Source organism: Caloenas nicobarica, chromosome 4 (assembly GCF_036013445.1).
Source record: "Caloenas nicobarica isolate bCalNic1 chromosome 4, bCalNic1.hap1, whole genome shotgun sequence".
Classification (NCBI taxonomy): Eukaryota; Metazoa; Chordata; class Aves; order Columbiformes; family Columbidae; genus Caloenas; species Caloenas nicobarica.
The window spans coordinates 33,222,776-33,246,265 of NC_088248.1; the positions used below are offsets into that span (position 1 = coordinate 33,222,776).

At 39.8% G+C, this 23,490-nt stretch overlaps 1 protein-coding gene across 4 annotated transcripts in view; it reads left to right on the forward strand.

Moving 5' to 3' along the window:
* TRIM2 (tripartite motif containing 2) overlaps positions 1-19,073 on the forward strand; it is a 71,869-nt gene extending 52,796 nt beyond the window's left edge. For 3 of the 4 annotated variants that reach the window (XM_065633653.1, XM_065633656.1, XM_065633654.1), the window contains exons 7-12: positions 1,035-1,138; positions 2,411-2,578; positions 8,810-8,978; positions 10,642-10,712; positions 13,314-13,454; positions 14,465-19,073. In XM_065633653.1, coding sequence (XP_065489725.1) covers positions 1,035-1,138; positions 2,411-2,578; positions 8,810-8,978; positions 10,642-10,712; positions 13,314-13,454; positions 14,465-14,617 — 806 coding nt within the window. In that variant the 3' untranslated portion in view covers positions 14,618-19,073. The remainder of the gene's footprint in view (positions 1-1,034; positions 1,139-2,410; positions 2,579-8,809; positions 8,979-10,641; positions 10,713-13,313; positions 13,455-14,464) is intronic. The other variant, XM_065633652.1, reaches the window with a different exon arrangement.
* The last annotated feature ends 4,417 nt before the right edge of the window (positions 19,074-23,490 follow it).

The window sequence follows — 23,490 nt, forward strand, 5'->3', positions numbered from 1 at the left end:
AGGGTCGAAGATCATAATTGTAATCTTGTCTAAAGACCCCTGAGCCTCCTTTACAAACAAAGCAGGAATTCAGATACTGTTCCTGTGCTCCAGGTGTAATTTGGACCAGCCACTTTAGGGCTGACCTTTTAAAGACGTCAGTTTGCTGTGTGACTCTCCTTGGAACGTTGCAGAACAAACTAATAAGTAACAAGGCACCTAAAATTAATGAACATTTGTGAAAATTAGACATTTTACAGCTCCTTATCCCCTTAAGCTACTGAGGAAAACACAGTTCTATGTAAATCACTATTGCATTTGTCCTGGGTAAAAATGGGACCTCTGTTTTTGTATTTTGCTTTATTAGAATAATCTAAGGTCTTCACAGAAGCATTCTGTCTCCAGGTATTTGTTTGCTTTGGCCCACATGTCCCAATCACTCAAAACCAGTCCTCCATCTGAGTTTCCCTTCTAAGGAAATTTTTAAAGCCTATGGCTAAGAACTGTGTATGAGTGAATAACAAAACTTCCCTTTCTTGAAATGGACCCATGCAAAGTGATCACCAATATGTTTTATCTCAACTTTGTGACTTCACTGAGGAGATTTAGATAATTGTACTAAAACCTTGTCATCTGTCCTGGTTCTTATCTTAGCCTCTGTGTGTATGTTCCCACAGTACCGCCCCTTTCATTGCCTTCTCAGTTGAATAAAAATCTGCAATTTAAAAAAAGTCTATCACTTATGAAAAAACATTGTACTAGTTCCCTCACTCAAGAGGCAGATTGTGAAGCCTTCTATTTCTGAAGGCCAAAGAGGTAATCACGTTGATGGGAGCCTAGATGGTATACATGCCAAAGAGTAAGAACACTCGCTTGCACTTAGAATTTTGGTTCTGTTACTGAGACAGTTCTTTAAAGTTGTAGCAGTGATAAGAACTCTTCAAAACAGAAATCTATAGATCCAGGATGTATTAAATGCATGTTGTTGGCATTTAGGTCCTAACTGGTAAGTCCCATCTAACCTGATTTCTTATGTGCTTTGTGTTCAATTTTAGGCACCAAAGGAAGAAACAAAGGGGAATTTACAAATCTTCAAGGTGTAGCTGCATCTACAAATGGAAAAATATTAATAGCAGACAGTAACAATCAGTGTGTGCAGGTATGAGGATATGCCACTTCCAGTATTTTTCTTTTTCTCCCTACCCGTACACCTCTCCCTTCTTTGTAGTCCAGGAAAGACAGAATTTGTACAATTCAAGCAGATATAGAAAATACAGAAGGATCTCAACTTGTTTATCATTCATTATAATTCCATCTTCTTGACCTGCAGCTATATTTTTCAGATCTACAGTATATCTAGTGTTTATGATAGTGTTTATTTCCCTTCCTTATGATGTTTGGCAAAGAATGAAGAAAACAAGCAGTGCAATAATCTGGAAAAATGAATTTTTGTAAATACCATTTTACATTGTAAATTTATCAGTCCATGTTTCCAAATATAAATCTAGGTCAAAGTGCTACAAATTTTATTTCTTAAGCAAATACAGAAATAAACATGTAGATGTAATTTTCAAATGACTTTTAATCTACTTAATTGGCTTTTCTGACTGACATCGTGATCAAATCTTTTCTGTGGTAACAGCTCCGACACCCACGATTTCTTGGCTTCTGTAACCTTTGTGAAATCAAGCTATGTTTTTTCTTTTGCTTGCCATGTATCTTTTTTGCCATTAACAATTTGTCAGCACTCTTCAGGCTGCCCATGTGGTAGCAATGAACAAGGCAGCAGTGTGTGGCTTGCTCTTTAGTACGTGAGAACAAGCAACAATGTGCAGTAAGAACGTTTTTCCAGGCCTTTTCAAAGAGAGAGAGTCAAATATTCATCAGTACTCTCACACTTTGTAATTTGCAGCCACTTCAGAGGAACTTCAATGTCTAATTACCTGGCATGGGACACAACCAATAGACTGAATTTTATGTGGCTAAAGCATCTCTCAGGAAATGGACTAGTACTTATCCCTAAGTCAAATAATTAAATTTTGAAGTTCTGTTTTAGGTTCTGTTCCTATATTTTCTACAGACTCGGTGTTTGACCGTGGCTGCGTCACTCAGTACCTCAGTTTCCTCATTTTTAATATGGGAGTAATACGACTTCCTTCCAGCTGAGAAGGGTATTGTGAAGCTTAATTCACTAATGTTTATAAAGTACTTTGAGATCACTGAACAAACAGTGCAATGTAAGTGCAGAGAACTTATTTATTTTGAAATTGGGATCCAGGTGGAAGCCTCTTCTTAAATTAAGCATATCACTTTAAAATATGGACCATGTAAAAGTGCTGTGTTCATTAGGGACTTGCTAAAATCTAAGCTCCAAGAAGTACTTGATGTTATTATGCAGACTTGATTTTAAAATGAGCATTTTCTGTTACAGATATTTTCCAATGATGGTCAGTTCAAAAGCCGTTTTGGCATACGAGGAAGGTCTCCCGGCCAGTTGCAGCGGCCAACAGGAGTGGCTGTGCATCCCAGTGGTGACATCATTATTGCAGATTATGATAACAAATGGGTTAGCATATTCTCATCAGATGGAAAATTTAAGGTAGGAGTTACCATGTGAATTCTCCTGAGCTTTCTCCATTTTATGAAGGATTGGAAAGTAATAGGGTTTTTTGTCAAGAAACTACATAGTTTGGTTGTAACTTAGTCCAAATTCCATTGTTGTGATGTGGAAAACCATGACACAGCTACGATGTATAATTAATAGGGAGAGGTCACAGCTGTGATACCAATGTTATACCAAATGAAGACATGTTCCATTTTACAGTTCTACATAGTAGGTACTTGGATGTCTTTCCATAACTTATAGTCAAGGATAACTAATGTGATCAAGTCTAGCTGGAGTAGCTCAACAACCTTCATATCGTTAGTATTCTGATTATACAGAAAAGTGTGTGCATATATGTCCATACACACAGACAGACATAAAACCTGATGAGGAGGACACCAGGCTCTTCAGTGACGTATGGAGGAAGAAAAGAAGGTAGCAGACCGATGGTGACTTCCTCTATTTACTCCACACATATCAGCAAAACAAGTGTATTACTCATGTATGATCCTGTTTGTAATAAATGCAAGGAAGAGCAACTCAGGATGTTGTTCCAGTGCTACAGCATAGACAGGAGTGTTTTAAGTGGGGTGATGTGCACTGGAAAAACTAAAATGCAGTACTAATGTCTTAGGTTTCAGAAATCAGAAGTTCAGAGAAAAGCACACCTCTTATTTTCATAGCAACTCTTATCCCTTTAATAGGAGTAAAATAAGAAGGCAGCTACTATACTACAGTGATGTTTGCCAACCTGCAGTATTTATTTTGCTTGGGTTCAGGCACAACTCCAGAGAGAATTAACTGTTACCTCCATTTGGTGCTGTTGTCTGAATGCATGTTACTGAGTCTGGCAATGCATGCTAGAAATAGCCACTCTTAGCAGAGTACACACTGTTCAGTGAGATAAAGGACCTGCAGGGAAATTTCTGCCATAGTTACTTAGTTCTAGAGTCCTGCGTTAAAGAGAAATTGCCTATTTAGCTAAATTTCTGGCAGCCTAATGACCAAAAAGCTCAGGTCCCGAGCTGCTCATGTGTGTACCAAATTGCCTTCCTTTGAGCAGTCTTTGCGAAGTGATGAATACTGTAGCAAATAGGCAGTTGTACTTTCATAGTCCTCAGTGGCTTCCATTTGGGAAAGAGACGTGTATGCTTTTAGAAGCATCCAGATCCTGTGTAGACTTGAAGCTAAAATACAACAATACCACTATGCAATGCAAGTGTTAAAAAAATACAAATTACTTGCCTTTGCAGAGTATGTCATTTGCCATGTCAAGTAGTTTTGAAAATGTACATCTGCACAGGAAAACCTTGGTTTTGGCTGAAAACCTTGAATGAAATGAAGACACCAAAACAAAACCAAAGAAAGATGTAATGTGGTTTAGAATACAAATACTCTAAATAACTTAAGTGTGTTTTAAATAATTATTGACATCTTTAATGTGAACTAGCTTGATCTGGACACAGAGTACAGAGGGCTCATTTTCCTTACTTCTTAAGACATGCTATAAATCCAGCTCTGGAGGAAAAAGCCATGACTCTGGAGGAGCCAGGACCCTATGTGCTATACACTACCAGCAGGGAGACAGGTATTGAAAAAAATGAAGTATTAAGGTAGTTCCTCCGATGTGGAACCTAGCTTTGTTTTTAGTCAGTGTTTTTGTTAGATTGCCAGAGCTGTGGGGGCAATGTTTGTGTGGTTAATGCAAGTTAATGCATTGGACCTTATAGTTCTTGAGAGCAGACTTATTAAATGAGAGATGAATGCTATTTTTAGATTGAATGCAACAGGCTATATTTCTGAGAGAAAAAATATACAAATGTTTGTAGAAGCATTTTATATATGGAGGACAGGCATAATCACATACTTGAAGCACAGGGCATGGATATAACTGATCTAGCCTGTAATTTCTTGTATGTTGGCAATTGTAATTCCTACAGGGGAACACTTACTAAGATGCACAGAGAGATAAATAAACAGACAATAATGTTTCCCTACAAAGGACTGTGCCTGCAAGTCATTGTATATGATCTCTGATGCAGGTGGTCTGCTAATTGGTAACTCAGCATTATCAGGGGGCTGTTTTGAACTTAATCTAGCTATTTTTGTTGTTGTCCCTTTCTTTCTGTATTTACCTAGTCTCCCTTAGTGGCATTTTAATAGTCACTTGAACCGGAAGGCAATTTTCCACTGGAGCCAGGCCCAGGCATCTCCCTGATGACGGCACTGGGCTGATTCATCCCAGCAACCCCACTACCATGCAGAGAAGTGTCACCTTCCTCAGTCGCTGGTAGCAACAGAGACAGAGCTCCGTTTTCTCAAGGCTGTAAAACTTGCATAATGCTGAGGTGGCCAAACTCTAAGGTTACACCAAAATATGAGTCGCTTAAAATGAAAGTCTGTATTATTATCCTGTGAACAATAAAACCTCATAGAGAGTTTTAGGAATTGGGGCTCCTGTTTCTGGCTATGCCATGGATCCTACAGGTGACGGGTGTTCTTCCGTTTCACTTCCCAGTGCTTTATTTTCCTCATCTATAAAAGGCAGATAACAGTGCTGACTTCTTCTGTAAATTACTCTGAAATTACTTAAGAAACTATTAGAGGAAGACATATTGCTAGGCTAAGGAGAGAACACATGCTGAAGCAGCAGTATCAGCTGCTGTGCCAGTGGTGGTGTTCAAACCTAGAGAAGAAACTGGAGAACACAGCCAAGAGAACAATCCTGGTCCTCTGAGGAGAGAATGACTTTCTTTCTGGCCTTGAAAGGTTGTATCTAAGATAGCTTGTTATCAGCCAAAGAGGGCTGCAAGTCAAGTTAAGATCAAGTTTAGATGAGTGGGAAAAGATGAAAGGAAACATTTCATCTGTCAGACTTTAATCTTTTCTTGTCTCAGAAGAAGAAGAAGGGAGGTGCTTGAAGCTGGTTGCATGTTCAGATAGGAATAGTTCTGTGGGGTGTGGTTAAGTGGTCACAGTTGAATTAAGACAGTCACATGAAAAATACATCCATTTATTGTGAGACATTGCAATGTTTGACAAGGCTGTATCTCCACATAAGGGAAGTTCTTAAACAGGAAAAGAAGGTATGTTGAAAGTCTGTAAATTAATTCCCGACAATTGCAAACCTTTCAGACAGCAACAAGATTGGTGGAATTGAACTTGAAGCTCTAACACACCTACTCTTCTACGGTGGAAAGGCCTTTATAAATTTTTATATATGCCTGCTATTGTTTGGGGTTTTTTGGTGTTTGTTTTTTTTTTTTTTGTAACCTCTAGGAATATCCCACAGTAGAATACTTTCCACTTGGGTAGGGTGACTTTACAAACACGTATTTGAAAACCAGTCTAAATTCATAAGAGCCTATAAAATAAGGGAAATAATATCCTTGACTGAAGTCAGTTAAACACATTAATTGTATCAAGGGTTCAGATGATTCATTAGAATTTATTCATTTCTAATGGCAGAAAAGCCTGAAAATACTTCCATTCATACAGTGACTGGGTTTCATAATGTTCTGTTCTAAATAATCAAACCTATAATTCCAAGAAACCTTCTGAAATAAAAATATACAAAGCATATGTTCATCCAGACCTGGTAATGTGTCATCAGCATATTTTCATCTAAACTGGAAACAGAGATTTTTAGCAAAATGCACTGCAAACTCTAGCTGGGCATAATTTATTGCTGCTTGCAAATTATATTTTAAATCCTGGCCCAAGAATAGAGATTTTTATTACTCCTCTCAGCACTGAGTGCCCATTAATGCAGTACATGACTTATTCGTGATTTTTTTTTTTTCATATGTATTTATATGGGCAGGAAGAGTCATTTTTCCATAGGAATCCTGGAAAGATGGTAAGGAAGTGGTGCAATGCACAACCAGAGAAACACATGGGCATCCCAGAGGAAAGAATGGAGTATGATTTAATCACCCCAAAGGAAATAAATCTACTGACTTGCATTTGATTTATGTTGTTGCTGCTTTGTTGTTATGAAAACCTGAATACATTTTGTAGGTCTGCTCATATCCTTCCCCTGGTGAACACAAAGTTATTTTTAATACTTTTCCCTGGGGATATTTTTGCATGACTTAATTAGGTGGTTTTTACTTAAATATTTAGCAATTTATAAGAGTATATGTACCTGAACATAAAACAGGCACACGATCATTGCATGTTGGCTAAGTGTAGTCTTGAAGCTGCAAGATTTACTCCCTGGAGTTTTCTTTGTTTGAGACTGAAAGAGGTTATGTAGTGGTGACTTTGTACCAGACAGCCTCAGGGAATATGGATCGTTTTATTTTCGGATGGCTCCTACTTTTACCTGCAACTCTACTCATGTGAATGTACCATGGAATAGGAGCATGGGGCTTATTAAGGGTAGTTGGTCTCCTTCAGATACTAACATGGTTGTTTGCTTTGAAAACATTAGTGAATTGAGATAAATTAGTTAGGAAATGGATCTTCTCCATGCCCATGATCTGTCCCGCTTGATAATTAGTCACAGACTAACAGAGCTTCAGCTACTCTTCACCACTTGCAAGAGGGAGGGATGAGGGGCAGAGAAGTCAGAAGCATTGCTTGTTCTTGGTGGTGATCTGTCGCACCCTGCAAAGCCAATGGTATTGTTTCATACAGAAGATGAATATTTTTGTATCTGTTTCATTTAAATTCCTATGGAAGCAAGAAATTATGTTCTCCACCGAAGAGATGGACCTTGGTTTGTAGGATGTCTCTCTCAAATTACTACAGGATCTCAAAATTCTGGGATCCATAATTTCAATACAGCCTGTTTGGTGAGTTGCCTGTCCAGCACAGTGAAGCTGCTGGCAGGAGACCAGACTTTTGGGACCAACCTGGATAACTGCTTCCAAATCTGTCCATCATTAAACAAACAAACAAACAAGCCAAGAAAACCCAAACAAAGCAAATTGCTGCATTCCAAATACAAACCACCCCAAACAATTAGGTAGAAAATAACATTTTATTGACTGAAAGGTCAGAATTCAGCTGATTTTATGTAGATTAAACACGTTTCTGGAATCTCTGCCTGAAAAAAGAACAGAATGGTTAAAAATGTGAAATGGGTTGTGAGGTGATCCTAGAATCTTCTTGAGTGTATGCCCAGGTAGCTCATGGGTTCTTTGAAGGTTTTGCCTCAATTTCTCCTTGATCTGAGCTGGACAGGATGCTGTTGCTTAGATCTCCTTCTTAGATCCCCTTCTTTTTGATCCTGCTAAACAATGCTTCTAACATTTTCTGATCCATTTTGACAGCTCTCTAGTCTTTCTAAAGAATTGTGCGTGAGATCCACCTCATCCCCATTGAAGGTTTTTCCATTGATACAATATGTAATATTGAATACAGTTCCCCTGCTGTTGCTAATTATGCTGCCAGGTGTTTTGGTACTCATGAAGCGTATTAAAAATGATGGAAATAATTTTATTTACCTAAGACAGGAGCAAGCTTTGATTTGATAAGTGTTTCAAAGATTGCTGTATTTGCTGTCTGGCAGCACGATGCTATCTCCTTTGCAGGTTTCAGCTGACACTTCATGTGTCTAAGCAGCAAGTGAAGCAATCTCACGTGGATCTGGTGGAAGGTTAGCCTGAGCTGTAGCTTTGCACAAATTCTTTCAAAGAGCACTCTGAAATTCATGGTGTCTCATTCACCCAAGAAAGGCAACAGAGGACATCATGGCCTACGTCCCACCCAGCTCTAATGCTCCATAAGTGAGCTCTGAGTGCTTTGATGTAGTGGGCAGTGGTAAAGGCATGTTTCCGTGTCCATAACCCGGTGGTTGCTGGACTTGGGAATAGTATGCAGTAGGAGGCAGAAGTCCTTTATGCCTGTCTGCCTATCCTGCTGGTACACTACTGCTGGCTATACAGACATTTGTGATGGTTTCTGACAGATGCTGTAGTTTATCAAGACACACAAATCTGATGATTGTGTTTCTCATTAGTTGTATATTTGGACTCAGTTGCTGAGGTGGCAGACTTTCCACTCGAGAAAGGACATACAGAAAGCAGTCTTTCTTTTCAGCTGAGGAAAAAAATATGAAGTACACAATCAGAGCTGATGAAAACCATCCCCTCTGGGAAACTTTTGATGACAAAAATGTCTTTCTGTCCCACTGTGAGCCTGTAATACAATCTTTGAACTACACTAATTATTTCTATCATGCCAACATCTTTTACTGTTTTGTGTTTTCCCTTTTAGGCCAAAATTGGGTCTGGAAAGCTCATGGGCCCTAAAGGTGTTTCTGTGGATCGTAATGGACACATCATTGTAGTGGACAACAAAGCATGCTGTGTTTTCATCTTCCAGCCAAATGGAAAAATAGTCACCAGGTTTGGTAGTCGAGGAAATGGGGACAAGCAATTTGCAGGTACACTTGATGGTAATATGTACATCCCCTTTTCTTGCCTGTTCTGCTCACATTTGCATGATGGTTGAGCATGTTGAAGACACTATATCCTCCTCATTTTTCCTAGTGGGGGAAGGTTCTACTAAACATAGAGCTGCTATTCGTTTCACCATTTGTTTAATTGGACAGGAAGACTGCAACATCTGTTCTGCAAATGTAGCTGTAACCAGCTTGTTTTATCTACCTTTCTGTGCCTGGAAGGATTTCAGATCAATGACCTGAGAAAGACTGATCTTAACTAGCGTTTTATAAATGCTTCATAATGCCCACACTTGGCTGCTCATGATAGTCAACTCAAAGACCGTGGTTCGTGTTTCCAATGATCAAATACACATTAACCAATGCCCTAAGTGGTATCTTCCCACTAGAAAATGAGTGTAATAGGATAAAGTTAAGATTGAGGTCAGGAGCACACAGTTATGCAAACAGAAAATGCCAGTTTGGGGAAATTGCCACTTACATTCAACTGACTTCTTGCACATGGTATCTTTCAATTAGAACATGCAATTAAGTTTAAAAAACCACTGATATATTTTGAGCAAATAGCTGTTCTTTCAAAATTTGAATGAAGATGCCAAATTACATATCCAGGTCATTTTTCAGGTGTTGGGGCACTTCGAATAAGTAGTTATACATTGGTCTGATGTTCTGACTGGTTCACAGCACAAGAGAGAAATAGCATCAATGGTATAACTGCTTTTGTCTTACCTGAGATCTCTTATTTTTATATATGTATCTAGATATATCTTATTCTTATTAGTCTTATTGGCGCAAGTGCCATATACATAAATCGAGGAGAGTTTTGGCTCTAACAGAGCTGTGTGTCACCAAAATGTTCTGGGTATGTCGCATTTCTTTCATCAGTATTCAAATACTCTGTGACAGTGCATTTGAGAAATATATCACCTTTTCTTGGTGGTAGGCTACATAAACCAGGTGAATTGTCATTACTTGAACGTTTTCAGTGTAAAGGTTTTCACCTTTTTAATAGTTCACACTGATGTACTGTGAAAATTGAAACTAACTTCTGATCTGTTCAATGACTCAAAATAGCACCAAGTATTTTGATTCAGGTACTTGCCTGTTTTCAAGCTACTTTTTTTTTTTTTGAGTTTGAGCTCATGGTTCAATACACAAAGTAAAGCAAAAACGCACTTTTTTTTCCTGACAGTGTTCTTCTAAGTAACTTTTGTATTTATCCTAAAACTTGTTTGTTCAAATGCTTGTAAGAAATGAGCACAGAAAGCATAGAAGATTTCAATTAAGACTTTACATGAACATTTTTGAGAACTATTTTCAGTGTGTACACAGCTCTAGGCCTAAGCACTACCTGTTTTGTCTTGTTAATAAGCACATAAATATCTACATAGTCATCTGTATGTGAGAGAGGGAGGAATGAACAATGCTTATTGATAACACTAGCTGACAACCGGTTGAAAAAGAAATTATGTTTACAAAAAGGCATGCTGAGCTTTCTAAAATGTGAAATGAAATCACTCTTAATTTGAAATTGATATTCTCAATTTGGCTATTATTTCTCAGAAGCCAATATTATATTCTGTCATTTTAAGCAAACTCTTGGGTTTAGTTTTATTATTCTTTTTTTTCTTCCTCTGCATTGCAGGTCCTCATTTTGCAGCTGTAAACAGCAACAATGAAATTATCATCACAGATTTTCATAACCATTCTGTCAAGGTACTGTCAATGAATGGCAACTTGGAAAGATTTTTATTTTATTATGGTACTTTCTTGGTGAAAATAAAGTATTGTTATAAACAAAGAGACCACACTCTATATATGTATGAGGTCTGATATAAGGACTGCACATTCAGAGACATCTGCATGCTGTGTATTCCTTAATGGACATGTAATTTTTTGCCTTTGGTGCCACTATAATGTTCTCTAATTCAATTACTTAAACAGAAGTTGTACCAGAGATAAATATTATCGACTTGGTTATTCTTATTAGCTCTCTGCCAAACTCGTTACTTACTCTGTGTTCTTTCCTGTTTTAAGTAAGTCTGGTAACTGCTTTTTGAATTTCCCAGTAAAAGCTTCCCACATTTCTAGTTGAATACAATTATAACAAATTAAAGATAGCTGACAGTCTTTAATTCCATACCTATAAGCTTTAAGATCTGGATCCATTTACAACCTGGTAGACCATTGGTTTTCACCCAATCACTCCTGCACTGGGCAGAACTGGCCGCTAGTCCTTACACCCGTGGGAAGTCCTGACTCATGTCCTATTAAACAGTCATCGTAAGATAGGCTGGTCTGTTTCTTTGTCCCGGTAATAAACCAAACAATGATACATGTTGAGATGTCATTTGATGGAAAATCTATATGGAAGGGCTACAGGCCATTTCAGAAATTACTCACCCGTGCGGGTTTGTTTTCAGGCTGTGACATTCCCTTTCAGTCCCCTTTTGTGCCCTCCCTCCCTCAACACACAGCAGCAGGAGGACACAGGAAGCAGAATACTGTCCTGCCTGGGTCCTCCAGCCATGTGCCCTGGTCCCACACGCCAGTGAAATCCCTGGGATTTCACCTAATGTTCTGATTGAACACAAAGACGAACCCTCAGTCAAGCTCTTCATTGCTGGTAACTGAAATGATAAATCTTATATATTCACCTGAAATAGAAAAACACTGTCTGAGCATAGAAACACTCATGTCTTCAGCAGTAGCTTTTGAATAGCGACCTTGCTCTTGTACCCTTTTGGAATTAGAGAGGAAGTAGCAACTCATGTGGTTTGGATTACAAAAAAGAAACTAAGACTGCTGTCGGAGCCCTAAAGCAGATTGTTTATGTGGTTTAGCAGCAGGAGGCCTATGACTCCATAAATTACCCCTCCAGCAGCAGGGCTTGCTGTGGTTAACAAGAATGCCTGGAGAGAGTTAACAACAAGGGCAAACTAAAATGAAAAAAAGCAAGTGAAGAGATGTAAGAAGTGTGGCATCTTAGCAAATTTATAATTATTACATTCCTAATGAGAACAGAACATTCCCGTCTGTCTCTGGTGTGACTCAATGGGATGAAAATGTTATTTGTTAGAATTTGGTACTAACTGGAAAAGATTCTTATTTTTGTCGTGTTCTCTAAATCAGTATAGGTAATTGTTGACACTTTGGAGAGTAATTTATAATCTGGGTAATGCTGTTATCTTTTCTTAGATGGTAGGGAAAGAGCAGAGAGTAAATTTTGTTTTAAATAATAAACGTATAAGTAAATAAATAAATTTAACTCTTGTGGATCCCAAAGCCTCTTCCTGCCACCAGTGTCTTGAATTAAACATCCTCACTCAGCAACATTATCCTCCCTCCCCCATTAACCTCCAAGCGTGTTCCTTCCTTCAGGCATGTTCTATGGAAAATCCTACTCAATGTAGGCTGCTCTCTCATTGGGTCACTCACCATCCCCATTTTAACCCAGGGAGAGAACAATACATCTTTGCCTGTTTTTTTTCTTATAAGTTGTCTTTTTTCTAGTTTCATCATCTAAGGCACCAACGTGGTACTTAATTAATTTCCTCCCCCAAATGGTTTTTCTCTGTTCACTGTGGGTGTTTAAGAATAGGATGGTTTCCTCACATCTTCCATCTTCTTATCACTTCGGTGTGCACTTGGCACTTGTCCAGTCTTTGTATTTTCTTGTGCAAGCCGCAGCTGGTCTCTAAGAACACTGTTGGACCCTGTGGCCCAGCTGAGAGTGGGTCCAAGATGGACCAAAATAGCAAATGCCTATGGTACTACATAAATGACACATCCTGTATCTCACTTGGTCCCATTGGTGCATCCAGGTCACTGACAGAATAGTCACTGATTGGTTCCATCTTTTTGCTGTCTAAACCTGTTACCATTACAGAGAACTCAGTTGCTCAACTGCCTCTACAGAGAGCAGCATGCCATGATTCTCACTATGTGTTAGATTACAAAAGTCAGAGAAGAGTGCATCTGCTTGGTTGTGTTTCTGCAGGACTGACTCCCAGTGCCGTATCTGCACTCAGCTCTTCTTAATTAAAGATGCACAAGCTGCAGAAGGGTTCCTGGAGCCCTCTCCCTCTGTGTCTGAGCTGAATCAGATCTTAAGTGAGAAGGGAAATACCTTATGGTTTAATGGTGCTGGAGGGAGAGATGGGCACATTTCTTCCCATCTTCAATGTGTGGGTGTGTAGAGGAGGTGTGTTCCTGGGAACTCTTCAATTCTCAGTTTTGTTAAAGGTGAACTGGTAGTAGTAGATTATTGATATTTGATATGATGCCATATTCAGGTTTTTGTTTTAACCCATACAGGTATTTAACCAGGAGGGAGAATTCATACTGAAGTTTGGATCAAATGGAGAAGGAAATGGACAATTTAATGCACCAACTGGAGTAGCTGTAGATTCTAATGGAAATATTATCGTAGCAGATTGGGGAAACAGCCGAATACAGGTAGAAATTTCTGTATTTCAAAGGTGCTTGATTAGGAAAACTAATGGATTGATAACTCTTGACCACTGAAATCTTGAGACTTCCCAAGAAACAGGATAGCAGTGATGCGATTTCTAACATGGCCTTTGATATACCTCATTGCTGGTCTGTCCCCTTTTAGAAGGGATGGTGTCAGATTGTGGACTTTCCAGTGTGAATTCTAGCAACTCTGATGGTTACTGTGACCAAGTCTTTTGTCTCCAAGTAGTTCCCCAAAAGCTATTTAATGATTTAGGAGACTTGCAAGCCTTGCTGAGATGATAGTAATTTATAATCACCATAACAGAAAATTGGAGATATGGTGGAAAAATACCAAAAAGCAAATGATCTGTATAGACCATGAGCCAAATGCAGCTGATTTTTTTTCATGTTTTTGAAATATTGATAAAATATTCTGCCTTTGAGAGTTGCACTTTTTTTTTAATCTTTTGAGTACTAATCACAGTCTTCTTGTTTTCCAAAGAATATCTAAAAAATAACTAAGTGTATGTATTATTTTCACTGAATATAAAAATGAAGGAGCTGCTTATGAGTTGTTCTCAGGAAGCACTGTCAATAGTGTAAACAAATTCCTGGTTTTCTCTGTGTGGGAACCTAAGAGTCAGGCTAGCCACAACAGTAATATTTGTTAGGAAAACAAGGTGTTGGTTGAGTTCCTGATTGAGTTTGATTTACTGTCATTGGCTATTCTTAGAACAACGAACAGCTGAAGTGCTCTTGTCGTTATTTCATTGCATGTTTAATTCTTGCCAAAGATCCTAACAGCTTTAATTAGTTCTTTTTAATAAGAAAATGCATTTGTATATAAACTTTTATCTTATGAGAACTACAGATCAGATTCTCTCCTGTTCAGTGTATCTCATCCATTCCAGGAATGAGAAGTATAACAGTATAATTGAGAGCAGACCCGAGTCTGTTATTTTGCCTTTTTTTACTCATAACATTTATTCTATGCTTTCTCACCCTCAAAGGTTTTTGATGGAAGTGGATCGTTTTTATCCTACATTAACACCTCTGCTGACCCTCTTTATGGTCCCCAAGGTCTAGCCCTTACTTCAGATGGCCATGTTGTAGTTGCAGACTCTGGAAATCACTGCTTCAAGGTCTATCGATATTTACAGTAGCAATGAGCTCTGGAGCTGGATAATCGTCCACCCTTAAGACAAGACTGATCCTAGAGATCCAATGCAGGACATCTCCTACTTTGAATTCATTTTTAATAATGAAGGAGCCTCTTATGGGCTTCTTACGTTAATTTCTAAATTTACCTTGTTTACATAGGACTTGCACCTCTTATGTTTCTCACTGAACTTTTTGTTGTAAGGGTTAATATACGAAATCCTCTTTAACTGAATTCATAAAGACAATGTGATACTAAATGCAAACAGCAACTTATGGAACTGGAATTAACTGGTTAGGCAAAAATGAGAAAAATTTGGGAAAAGTCCCCCAAAGCATTTTGAAGACTGCGAAGGGTAGCTCCTGCTCAGAGCTTCCAAATCTGAAGAAGAATCATTGTTATGCATTATTTAACCCAGAGGTGATCCTGGGAATCTTCTAGATCTCATTATCATGGTAGGTATTACACTTTTAACATTCTTCGGTCTTACTATCTATAACAAGTAGGTCCTTTTAGTATAAGGTTAAGTCTCACAAAATCCATCTAGCTCTAACTGTCAGACCTAACACAGCTCAACGTTTAGCACTATGAGAATCAATGCAAATTCCCTACTCATGTGGGATTAATGAAGGATTGTTTCATGTGCTTGTTTTTCACTCTTCCTCTTGCTCAATGTTCTGGAAAGATTTTGCAGAGACCTGACATTTCTAAAGCTCTGAAAAACTTAATTGTAGTGATACATTAGTGAGAACTGGATTTCTGTGTAACAACAGACCTTTTGACACCAAACCAGTTTATTAGGATCAGGGTTATTACAATGTCAGCTCGATTAACCTCATGTGTGCCACTCTTTTGTATGTGTTCATTGCCATGTTTCCTTAAAGCAACTCATTGTATTAACCAATAAAATAAAATTCAGCATCACACAGGACAGAAAGCCAGAGAGGTACCCCTATGGAGGACCTACATTATACAACCAAAGGAACTGTGGTAAACAGAGGTTGTATAGGAGAGCCAAGGGTTACCAAAGCTATTTGTTTTTACGTGACAAAAAATATGTTACAAATAAGAATGAATTTGAACCAATTCCTGAAGTCCTTCATCAAAGGGAATTTTGTTAGAAGACAAAATAAGGACTGCGAGATTAGTTCTGATTTTTTTGTATGTGTGTATGTATGACTGACACAAAAATAAAGTAAATGTAGGTTATTTCAGCAAACTGGAACGTATATATGCCATTTGACAATGGCAGTACTCTGAAAAATGTCCCTCCTTCTTCCTGCCAGATCTCTCTATTGTGTTCTTTGTTGAAGTATTAATTTAATTGAAAATACTTACAATTATATGACTTAGTTCTGGTTTTCATGTTTGTTTTTTAAGTGTGAACTTGTCCTTTTTAAAGTAGCGTTGGCTTTACTCTCATTTCTAAATCCAATGGTCAAAGGATGAATTGCTACCATAGCCCGATATAGACAGAGTGGTGCTCACTCTTAAACCTCACTTGAGGAGCTGGTGAGCTTGTTGCCAATGCCTGCAATAGCCTGGGAAGTACTGTCTTTTCTCATTTTTAGGGCCTTGAAACAAAAGGGCACTGGGCCAGGAACAAGGGAGTATTTTAAGCATGTTTGCAAAATGGAAAGAAATCTTTGTTAAATTACTCGGTGTAAGTATTTGTCTTATTTCTAAAAGGTTAAGGTGGTTGTTTCAATGAATTTGAGAAAAACGCATGGTTTTTTGGTAAAGATGCATTTGACTTGTAAAAATGCAGACCCCCAAGGTTCTTAAATGTGGAGTTTGCCTGTTTTTTAATTACTGTTTCTTAATGATATTTCCTCTTCTTTCCTTTATTTTTTGCACATAGAGCCAATTTTCAAATTCTTGTGCAAGATAAGTTTCCTTATTTCATTGGAATAAATATTTTGTGTATAAGGCTTAAGGTTTGGACTATATAATGCACCTGGGAAACAGATGGTAACATTCCAGAAATGTTAAAACTCAAATTTGTTACTACCAAGAGAACAAAATATCCTCTGCTTGAACTGAGTTTGTCCTAAAATTCTGAAGACAATATCTCAGTCATTACACAATAAACTGTCCTATCAAAATTTAACACAGTTGTAGATCAAATTTTCTGATGATCAAGCAGGTTCCTTCTAAGTGTCCTTATAAACAACCTTCTGGCAAAGAAATAACTTGTGACATTGGAATGCCCTTAAATGGTGAATTTATCAATGAAGAAAAGCTATGTAGCATTTTAACTGTATTAACAAAGAAAAGAGGTTGCACAGGTTCTTTGACGTAAAAAAGAAATGAAAAATGTGCTGTTGCTGTCAGTTATGGATAATATTAATCAAATCTAGTTCCATATTTGGATTTTCGTAATAACATTTTACTAAACCTGCATGGTTTCCACTCAGGAAACATTGCCAAGTCCTCTGTTGCCAGAAACTCTGAGAAAACCAGAGTTGGAAATCAGACACTAATCTATATAACAAAACATATACTTAAGACAGTGATGTTCCATGTACGCACTCTTCTTGAAAAGATTTTCGGTCCCTTTTACTCAGTATTGTTTACCAGGATTTTATATAACCTATGTCAACATAGTGCAACCTGATGAATGTGGAATGCTGCACGCAACTCTCTTACAACCCAGCTAACAGCTGTTAGGGATGATGTGGATTTTTTCTTAAGATTGAATAGTCTTTTGGGTTTTCAGACATTATCACCAGAGCAGCACTCACTGCACCTGAAAAATGTCACTCATTCGGAGTTCCTTCTGATAGCAAATGCTGCCAACTACAATTTCAAATTCAGCAGCATATAGAGCATTCCCTTCCAAGGTCTGACCTTATCTGCCTGGCACTGGGAAACTGAGAAACACATTGCTTTTAGCTTCTGAAGCCAACTTAGCGAAGATGCTTGGCTTACAAACCTTACAGAGAGCAACCAAAGCAGAAATTATGTTCTAAAAAACTGGCAGATTTTTTTCTCATCCAATTAAGTGAACATCAGAATCGCACTACTTGATTTGCTGAGTTGTTTGCATTTATTAAAGGCTTTATTGGCATTCTGCTGCCAGATTTCAGGTATAACCAAAAGTTCCCTTGACTTCCCTGGAATGCTAATTGACTAGCAGCACAGCATGAATGGTGAAAGTATGTGCTTCATTTAACTAATCTTCAACTCAGACGTTATTTCAAAAGGCTATCAGATCTTGTGTAATTTGGAGCATTTTAGGACAAACTAGCCAACTGTATTTTCATTGTTTTGTGAATAGAATAAAAAGATCTATTCAGATAAATCCAATATAAACAGTAGAGGACTTTTATATAGGCTAAACCAGCAGCAATGTAGCTGAAAAAGAAAATAGTTTAGGCAAGCATTTGCCTAATGTAGATGGAGAGCTCTTTATTAGTAAATGCTCTTCTGTAAGAGCTAGAGGGCTGTTGATTTTATGTCAATATTTTCTATAACTAAGGATCTAGTGTTGCCATAATGAGAACTACAAGTGCCCAATACGTTGTGTTTATAATAAAGAAATGACTTTTGGTTGTGGGTGACAGCAAGTTATGAAGTCATGATGTACATTGAAATTTTTCTTCAAGAATGAGGAGCAGTGACTGTTTTGGCCTGTTTGTGGAGAGTGCGCGAAAGGTATTTGTGCTACGGAGCAAGAAGATTCCTAACGGGTTGTATTATTCCTGCTGAATGTACAGCACTTCAGTTGATGTTTGTGAGCAACATGGCCTTAACCCTGATACTTTTGCTTTGTCTTTATGACATGGGAATGTTCCCTAAGCTGCACAGTGTATGGCAGTACCCCTGTTAGCAATCTCTACCAGTTGATACATTGGAGCTTTCCAGTTCTAGGAGTGAGTTTGTCTTTTTTCCTTTTTTTTTTTAAAAGTCTTTGTACATTCCATCTTTGTAAGTCAATCTCATATGTTTCGTGTACATGTAAGCCTTGCACTCTCTTGACACTCATAATGAAATATTCTTCTCACCTTTTATTTTTAAATCCCCATAAGGCTAAATACAAACTTTGTCTCCTTAAGGTCAAGGATGAAAGATGCACATCAAAGTGTTTGCGTGTGTGTGTAGTTTTAGCTTCCTGTGTGTCATGGTATTCTTGATGCTTTAGCCGACGATTAAAAAAAATTACTCTGTCTTGGAAAAGTAGGAAAACCAGAGTCAAATGTGTATCTTTACCACGCACAAAAATTTCAAATAATAAAAATAAAGCTTGTTTCCTCTGTTAATTTCATGGTTGAGGATTTATTTTTCATGTCTCATACTCACTGTCCCTAAAAATAGCCCCATAATGCAGGAAGATGGGTATTTTTTTTCCAAAAGGAAACCCTGACACCACAGGTCACAAGCCAAGAAAACTGATTGTTTCATGTATCTTAAGCTTTTATGTAGACACAGAGGAAAAGAGGGACTTGGGTCCTTATTGGGAAGAAGGTGAGGAATTGGAGCTTCCTTGTCTTTTCCTTCTTCAGTCATCAAAACTAATGTTTTCATTGGCAGCAGTAAGATTATGAGCTATAATCTTTCATTTGCTCCAGAGAAGTATACAGTACCTTTCAGCTATGCTGTGCTATAATCTTTCAAGGGTCTGCCGCAGAAAATCAAACATAAATTATTGTAGAAGAACAGAAAAATTGCCTCAGGAGTTCACTCTGACTCCTTTCCTGTAAGAACAAATTTTCACCTCACGTTAACTTCATTTTACATAGTACATATGTCTTCTTGGTCACTGGTCATTGCTCCAAACCTGAATCCTCTGAGAACTCAGTGTGATTAGCAACTCACCCACGAAGTAAAAGAGAATCTTCAGACATATCATTTGGCTTGGAAACAACCTCACTGGAGGGGACTAGACAGAAATTTTTTCTGTTCCCTGGATCGTTACAGCAGGGGCTCTCGACCAGTGAGCAAAATCAGACAGACAGAACGTTTAAACTGGGGAACACTGCCCTTTACCAGGAAAATTCTGCAGTAAAAGGCCAACTTCCTCTTTGGCCTCCCTGTGGTATTTATTTGAATACTGACACAAATGTGGCAGCAAGAACTTCTTTTAAAAGTGCTGTAACCCGGAATACAGAGCCCAGTATCACCAAGGAGAAACAGCGTCAGGGAGGGTAAGGCCAAAATAACTAAAGGTGTGTGTATTTTGGGCACCCACGTTTAGCCAGGATCTCTGTCTTTAGAGTGCTGACCACTTAACGTATCATTGCATGTTCAAACACGTTTCATTGTTCTGTAGGCTGAAGTTCTGTCTCATATCCAGATCTGCAGTTAACTGTCCCCATAGTTTTGCTGACAGTTCACGTGAATGCTCCCTCATGTGCACCAAACAAAACTTATCTGGGTGAACTGGAACAGTCAGTGTAATTTCTGTGGACAGATGTTCTCCCCAGGCCCCAGCTGTGCTAGTGGAAGAGATACCTGCCCCTTGCTGCTTATTGCTACCTCCAGTTGAAGGCTCCTGACCCTTAGATCTGTTGGCTGAGCAAGGCATATGAATGCTCACTCATTCTTTTAGTGAAATGCCTAGTTACCAAAAAACGGTATTTAAGCTACTCACCCCAATGAGTTGGTAAGCGCTCACTTCAGCAGCTCTGCTAGCAAAGCTGTGGAAGCAGTTTAGTTTTGGACGAGGGCCAGCTAGCATTTCTCACCATGTCAGATGTTTGTAGGGAGAAGATCTGCTTACAGTCCAGCAGGATCCTCATCTGAGGATGAAATGAGGCAGCAAATGCTGTAGAGACTGGCCCGTGTGGGATACTCATGGATGACACTGCTTCCTCATCCCTGGCCACATCGCACCACAGACTGCTTGGACCTCCGAGGAGTTAGTATCACCTCCTATGGATGAGCATCTCCTAGAGATCTGCTTGTCCTCCATCCTCAAGCTCTACTGAAGCATCTTTTTGCTGTCAATTATACAGATGTTGTGGCAGGTAGCCACAGGACTCAGAGGGTTTGCTATTACTTTTCCGGAAATAAATTGATCTGCTGTTCAACTTGAATTCCTTCCGCTGAAAAAATAGCTCATGTAATTAAAGACTGCACTATGGTGCATATATATGAAAGGAACAAAATTAAAGTAGGTCAGACAATTTTCATTCTCCTACTTCCCAGCCTTCCTGCCTGACATTGCCGCTTTAATGTCCTTTCAAAACAGAGTTTATGAATGTCATTCAGTTACAGATTTGTAAGAGCCAAATTAAGGAGGGTACAAATTTAATCTCGTCTAAGCATATTTTAACACTGACAAAGCAATGTATTTTCTCTACCCCAGGAATGGCAAGGAAGTGTTTTGTCTGTACTTTAAAATCTCAGACAGGCACCCAGCATAGAGAACTTTGGCCCAAACTGCTAAAGCTTAAGAAAATCACAGGGAAAGGAGAACAATCTTGTAATAGAAAGGCACCGTTATGAATCACCCTTCCACAGTATTTCTATCCATTGTCTAGTTTTTATATGAATAGTATATGAATAGCAGTTTTGTGAAATACCATATTTAGACATTCTGAAGCCCGTCAAATATGTCAGACCTTTTTGTATTTTAAGAGTCGTTCATTCCACTTTACTCAGTAACGGGAAACTACCCTCACATGACAGAGGATGAGATGCTCCTGTGTGTTCTCCCTGTGTTTGGGACCTCTTCCGCCCAGTGCTCTTTCAAACTAGTGAGTTTTGATCTGGCACTGCAGAATTTGGGAGGTGTTAAGGATCCTCTTATTACAGAGTAAATCAGGCCTAGAGATTTGGCCATGAAAGGGCTTCAGGGCTGCCAGTGCACCCAGGACAGCTGAGCCTGGCTATCTCCAGGGGGTGGAGAAAACCTGCTGGGCCTCCTGCCCCACCATCGCCTGAGAGCGTGACCTAATGTTTTGGAGGCAGATGTGCTGGGCTGGCTTGGTTGCTGTGATCACGTTCAACTGCTGAAACCAGGAACACCTTCCAGCTGTGGCTCCAGGTGTGTGCTCCAGCCACACGTCAGTTCCATCCAGGGGTGAGAGCTGGGTGCTTGTTCTGAACAGAAGCCCCGAGGTACGTGCCTCAAGCCCACTTCAGAGTAAGCGTCCCTCTGAAATCCCGTCCTCCCTCTCCCCCTTCTCCCAGCGGCACCTTCAGCTCGCACACCCAATCTGCTGCTCACGTGTCGGCTGCAGAAAACCCACGCTGCAACAGGTGCCTTGCAAGTGCCGTAACGATCATTTGCTTGGCAGCGGTAAAAAAAAGGAGCAGAGCTCAGTTTTATTTCAGGAAGGGGCCCACATCCTGGGCGAGGAGGTCACGGTGACGGGAGGGAAACAACTGTCACAGGGAGCGCGGGGACATGCTGGCTTTGAGGGCTGGCCAAAGGAAGGGAAATGCGGTGGGACAGAACATGAGCCCTCACAGCAGATGAGGAGGCGTGCCAACAGACTTCATCGCAGGTGAGCGAGCTGAAAACGTGGTGCACAAGGAAGCACAGAAGCAGCTTTGTGTTTTGTATGAATATTAAACTTTGTATTAATAATGTCCTTCCTAACTTGCATTTCATTTTTAGTAATACACTGGTGTGCACGATGAGGCACAGGATCACAGCCAAGTCTGCATGGAAGAGAACCTCATGTTTCAGAAGAAGGGGCACCTTGCAAAGACGATGGAAAATATTGCTGGGGGCTGCCTGAACAGTTCAGTTTGCATGCTTTCATTTGCTTGAATTTAAACCCTATGATTAGTATGGCAGATACGAACCCATTGCTGTTAAACTGCAAAGCAGTTTCCCAGAACTGCTGTTAAACTGCAAAGCAGTTTCCCAGAACTGCTGTAGCTGAGGGAGGGTAATTTACAGCACATATAGTAATTAAAATGAACTGTAATTAAAGTCCCTAGAACAGTCATCGCAACAACCAATTCAAGCAACACCAGATGTGCTTCCACAGACAAGAGACGCTTTTACTTCTCCATGTCCTGTTGCTCCTACCATGGGCTGTTTGTGCCATATGCATCATCGCAGACCACTGTTAATTATTAATATTTTACCTTTGCTGCTGGACCCTGGAGAAAAAAAGAATCCGCAGCGCTGGCACAGAGGCCCAGGGCCTCGTCTCGGAGGCGCAGCTGCCCGCAGGCACACAGCACGTCTCCCGCAGACTGTCAAACACACCCGTGTTGAGAGAGATTCAGAAACGAGTATTTTTTCCCCCCCCGGACGATCAGACCCACCTTATTTTTTGTGGGATTTAAAATATTTTTCAATTTTAAAAATTTTGCTCATTTTTATTAATTTCAATAATACGGCAAATATATACTGAAGATGTGGCAAGGACACGTCAAGAACATCGCACTGTCTGCGGGAAATATGAAGTAGGTACTGAGAAACACAAGATTAGAACTCAATAAAATTGTGCTCTAAAGCTTGGGAAACACAAAACTTAACACTCTCTGTCATTTGCACCGTGTGCAACCCATCGGTAGCTGGTGACAAAAAGCAGAGTTTTGCCTGCCGGCTTCACCTACGAGCGCCTACGCGTCTGAAAGAAACACAGCAGCCAACCACGGCGCTGTAAGTAACGCATAAAACCAGAGGGCAGCGACAATCCGCTTTCTGGTGCAGCAAGGCTGGTGCGTAAAATCGCAAGGATCCGTTTCTCGACGGTGTCAAGTATCACGCCTCGCACCGCGCAACCCGCATCGGGCCTGCTCCTCAGCAGCGGCGGGGGCCGGGCCGAGGGGCGGGGAGCAGCGGCGGGGCGCCGGGCGGCGCCCCGCCGCTGCTCCCCGCCCCTCGGCCCGGCCCCCGCCGCTGCTCCCCGCCCCTCGGCCCGGCCCCCGCCGCTGCTCCCCGCCCCTCGGCCCGGCCCCGCCGCCTCA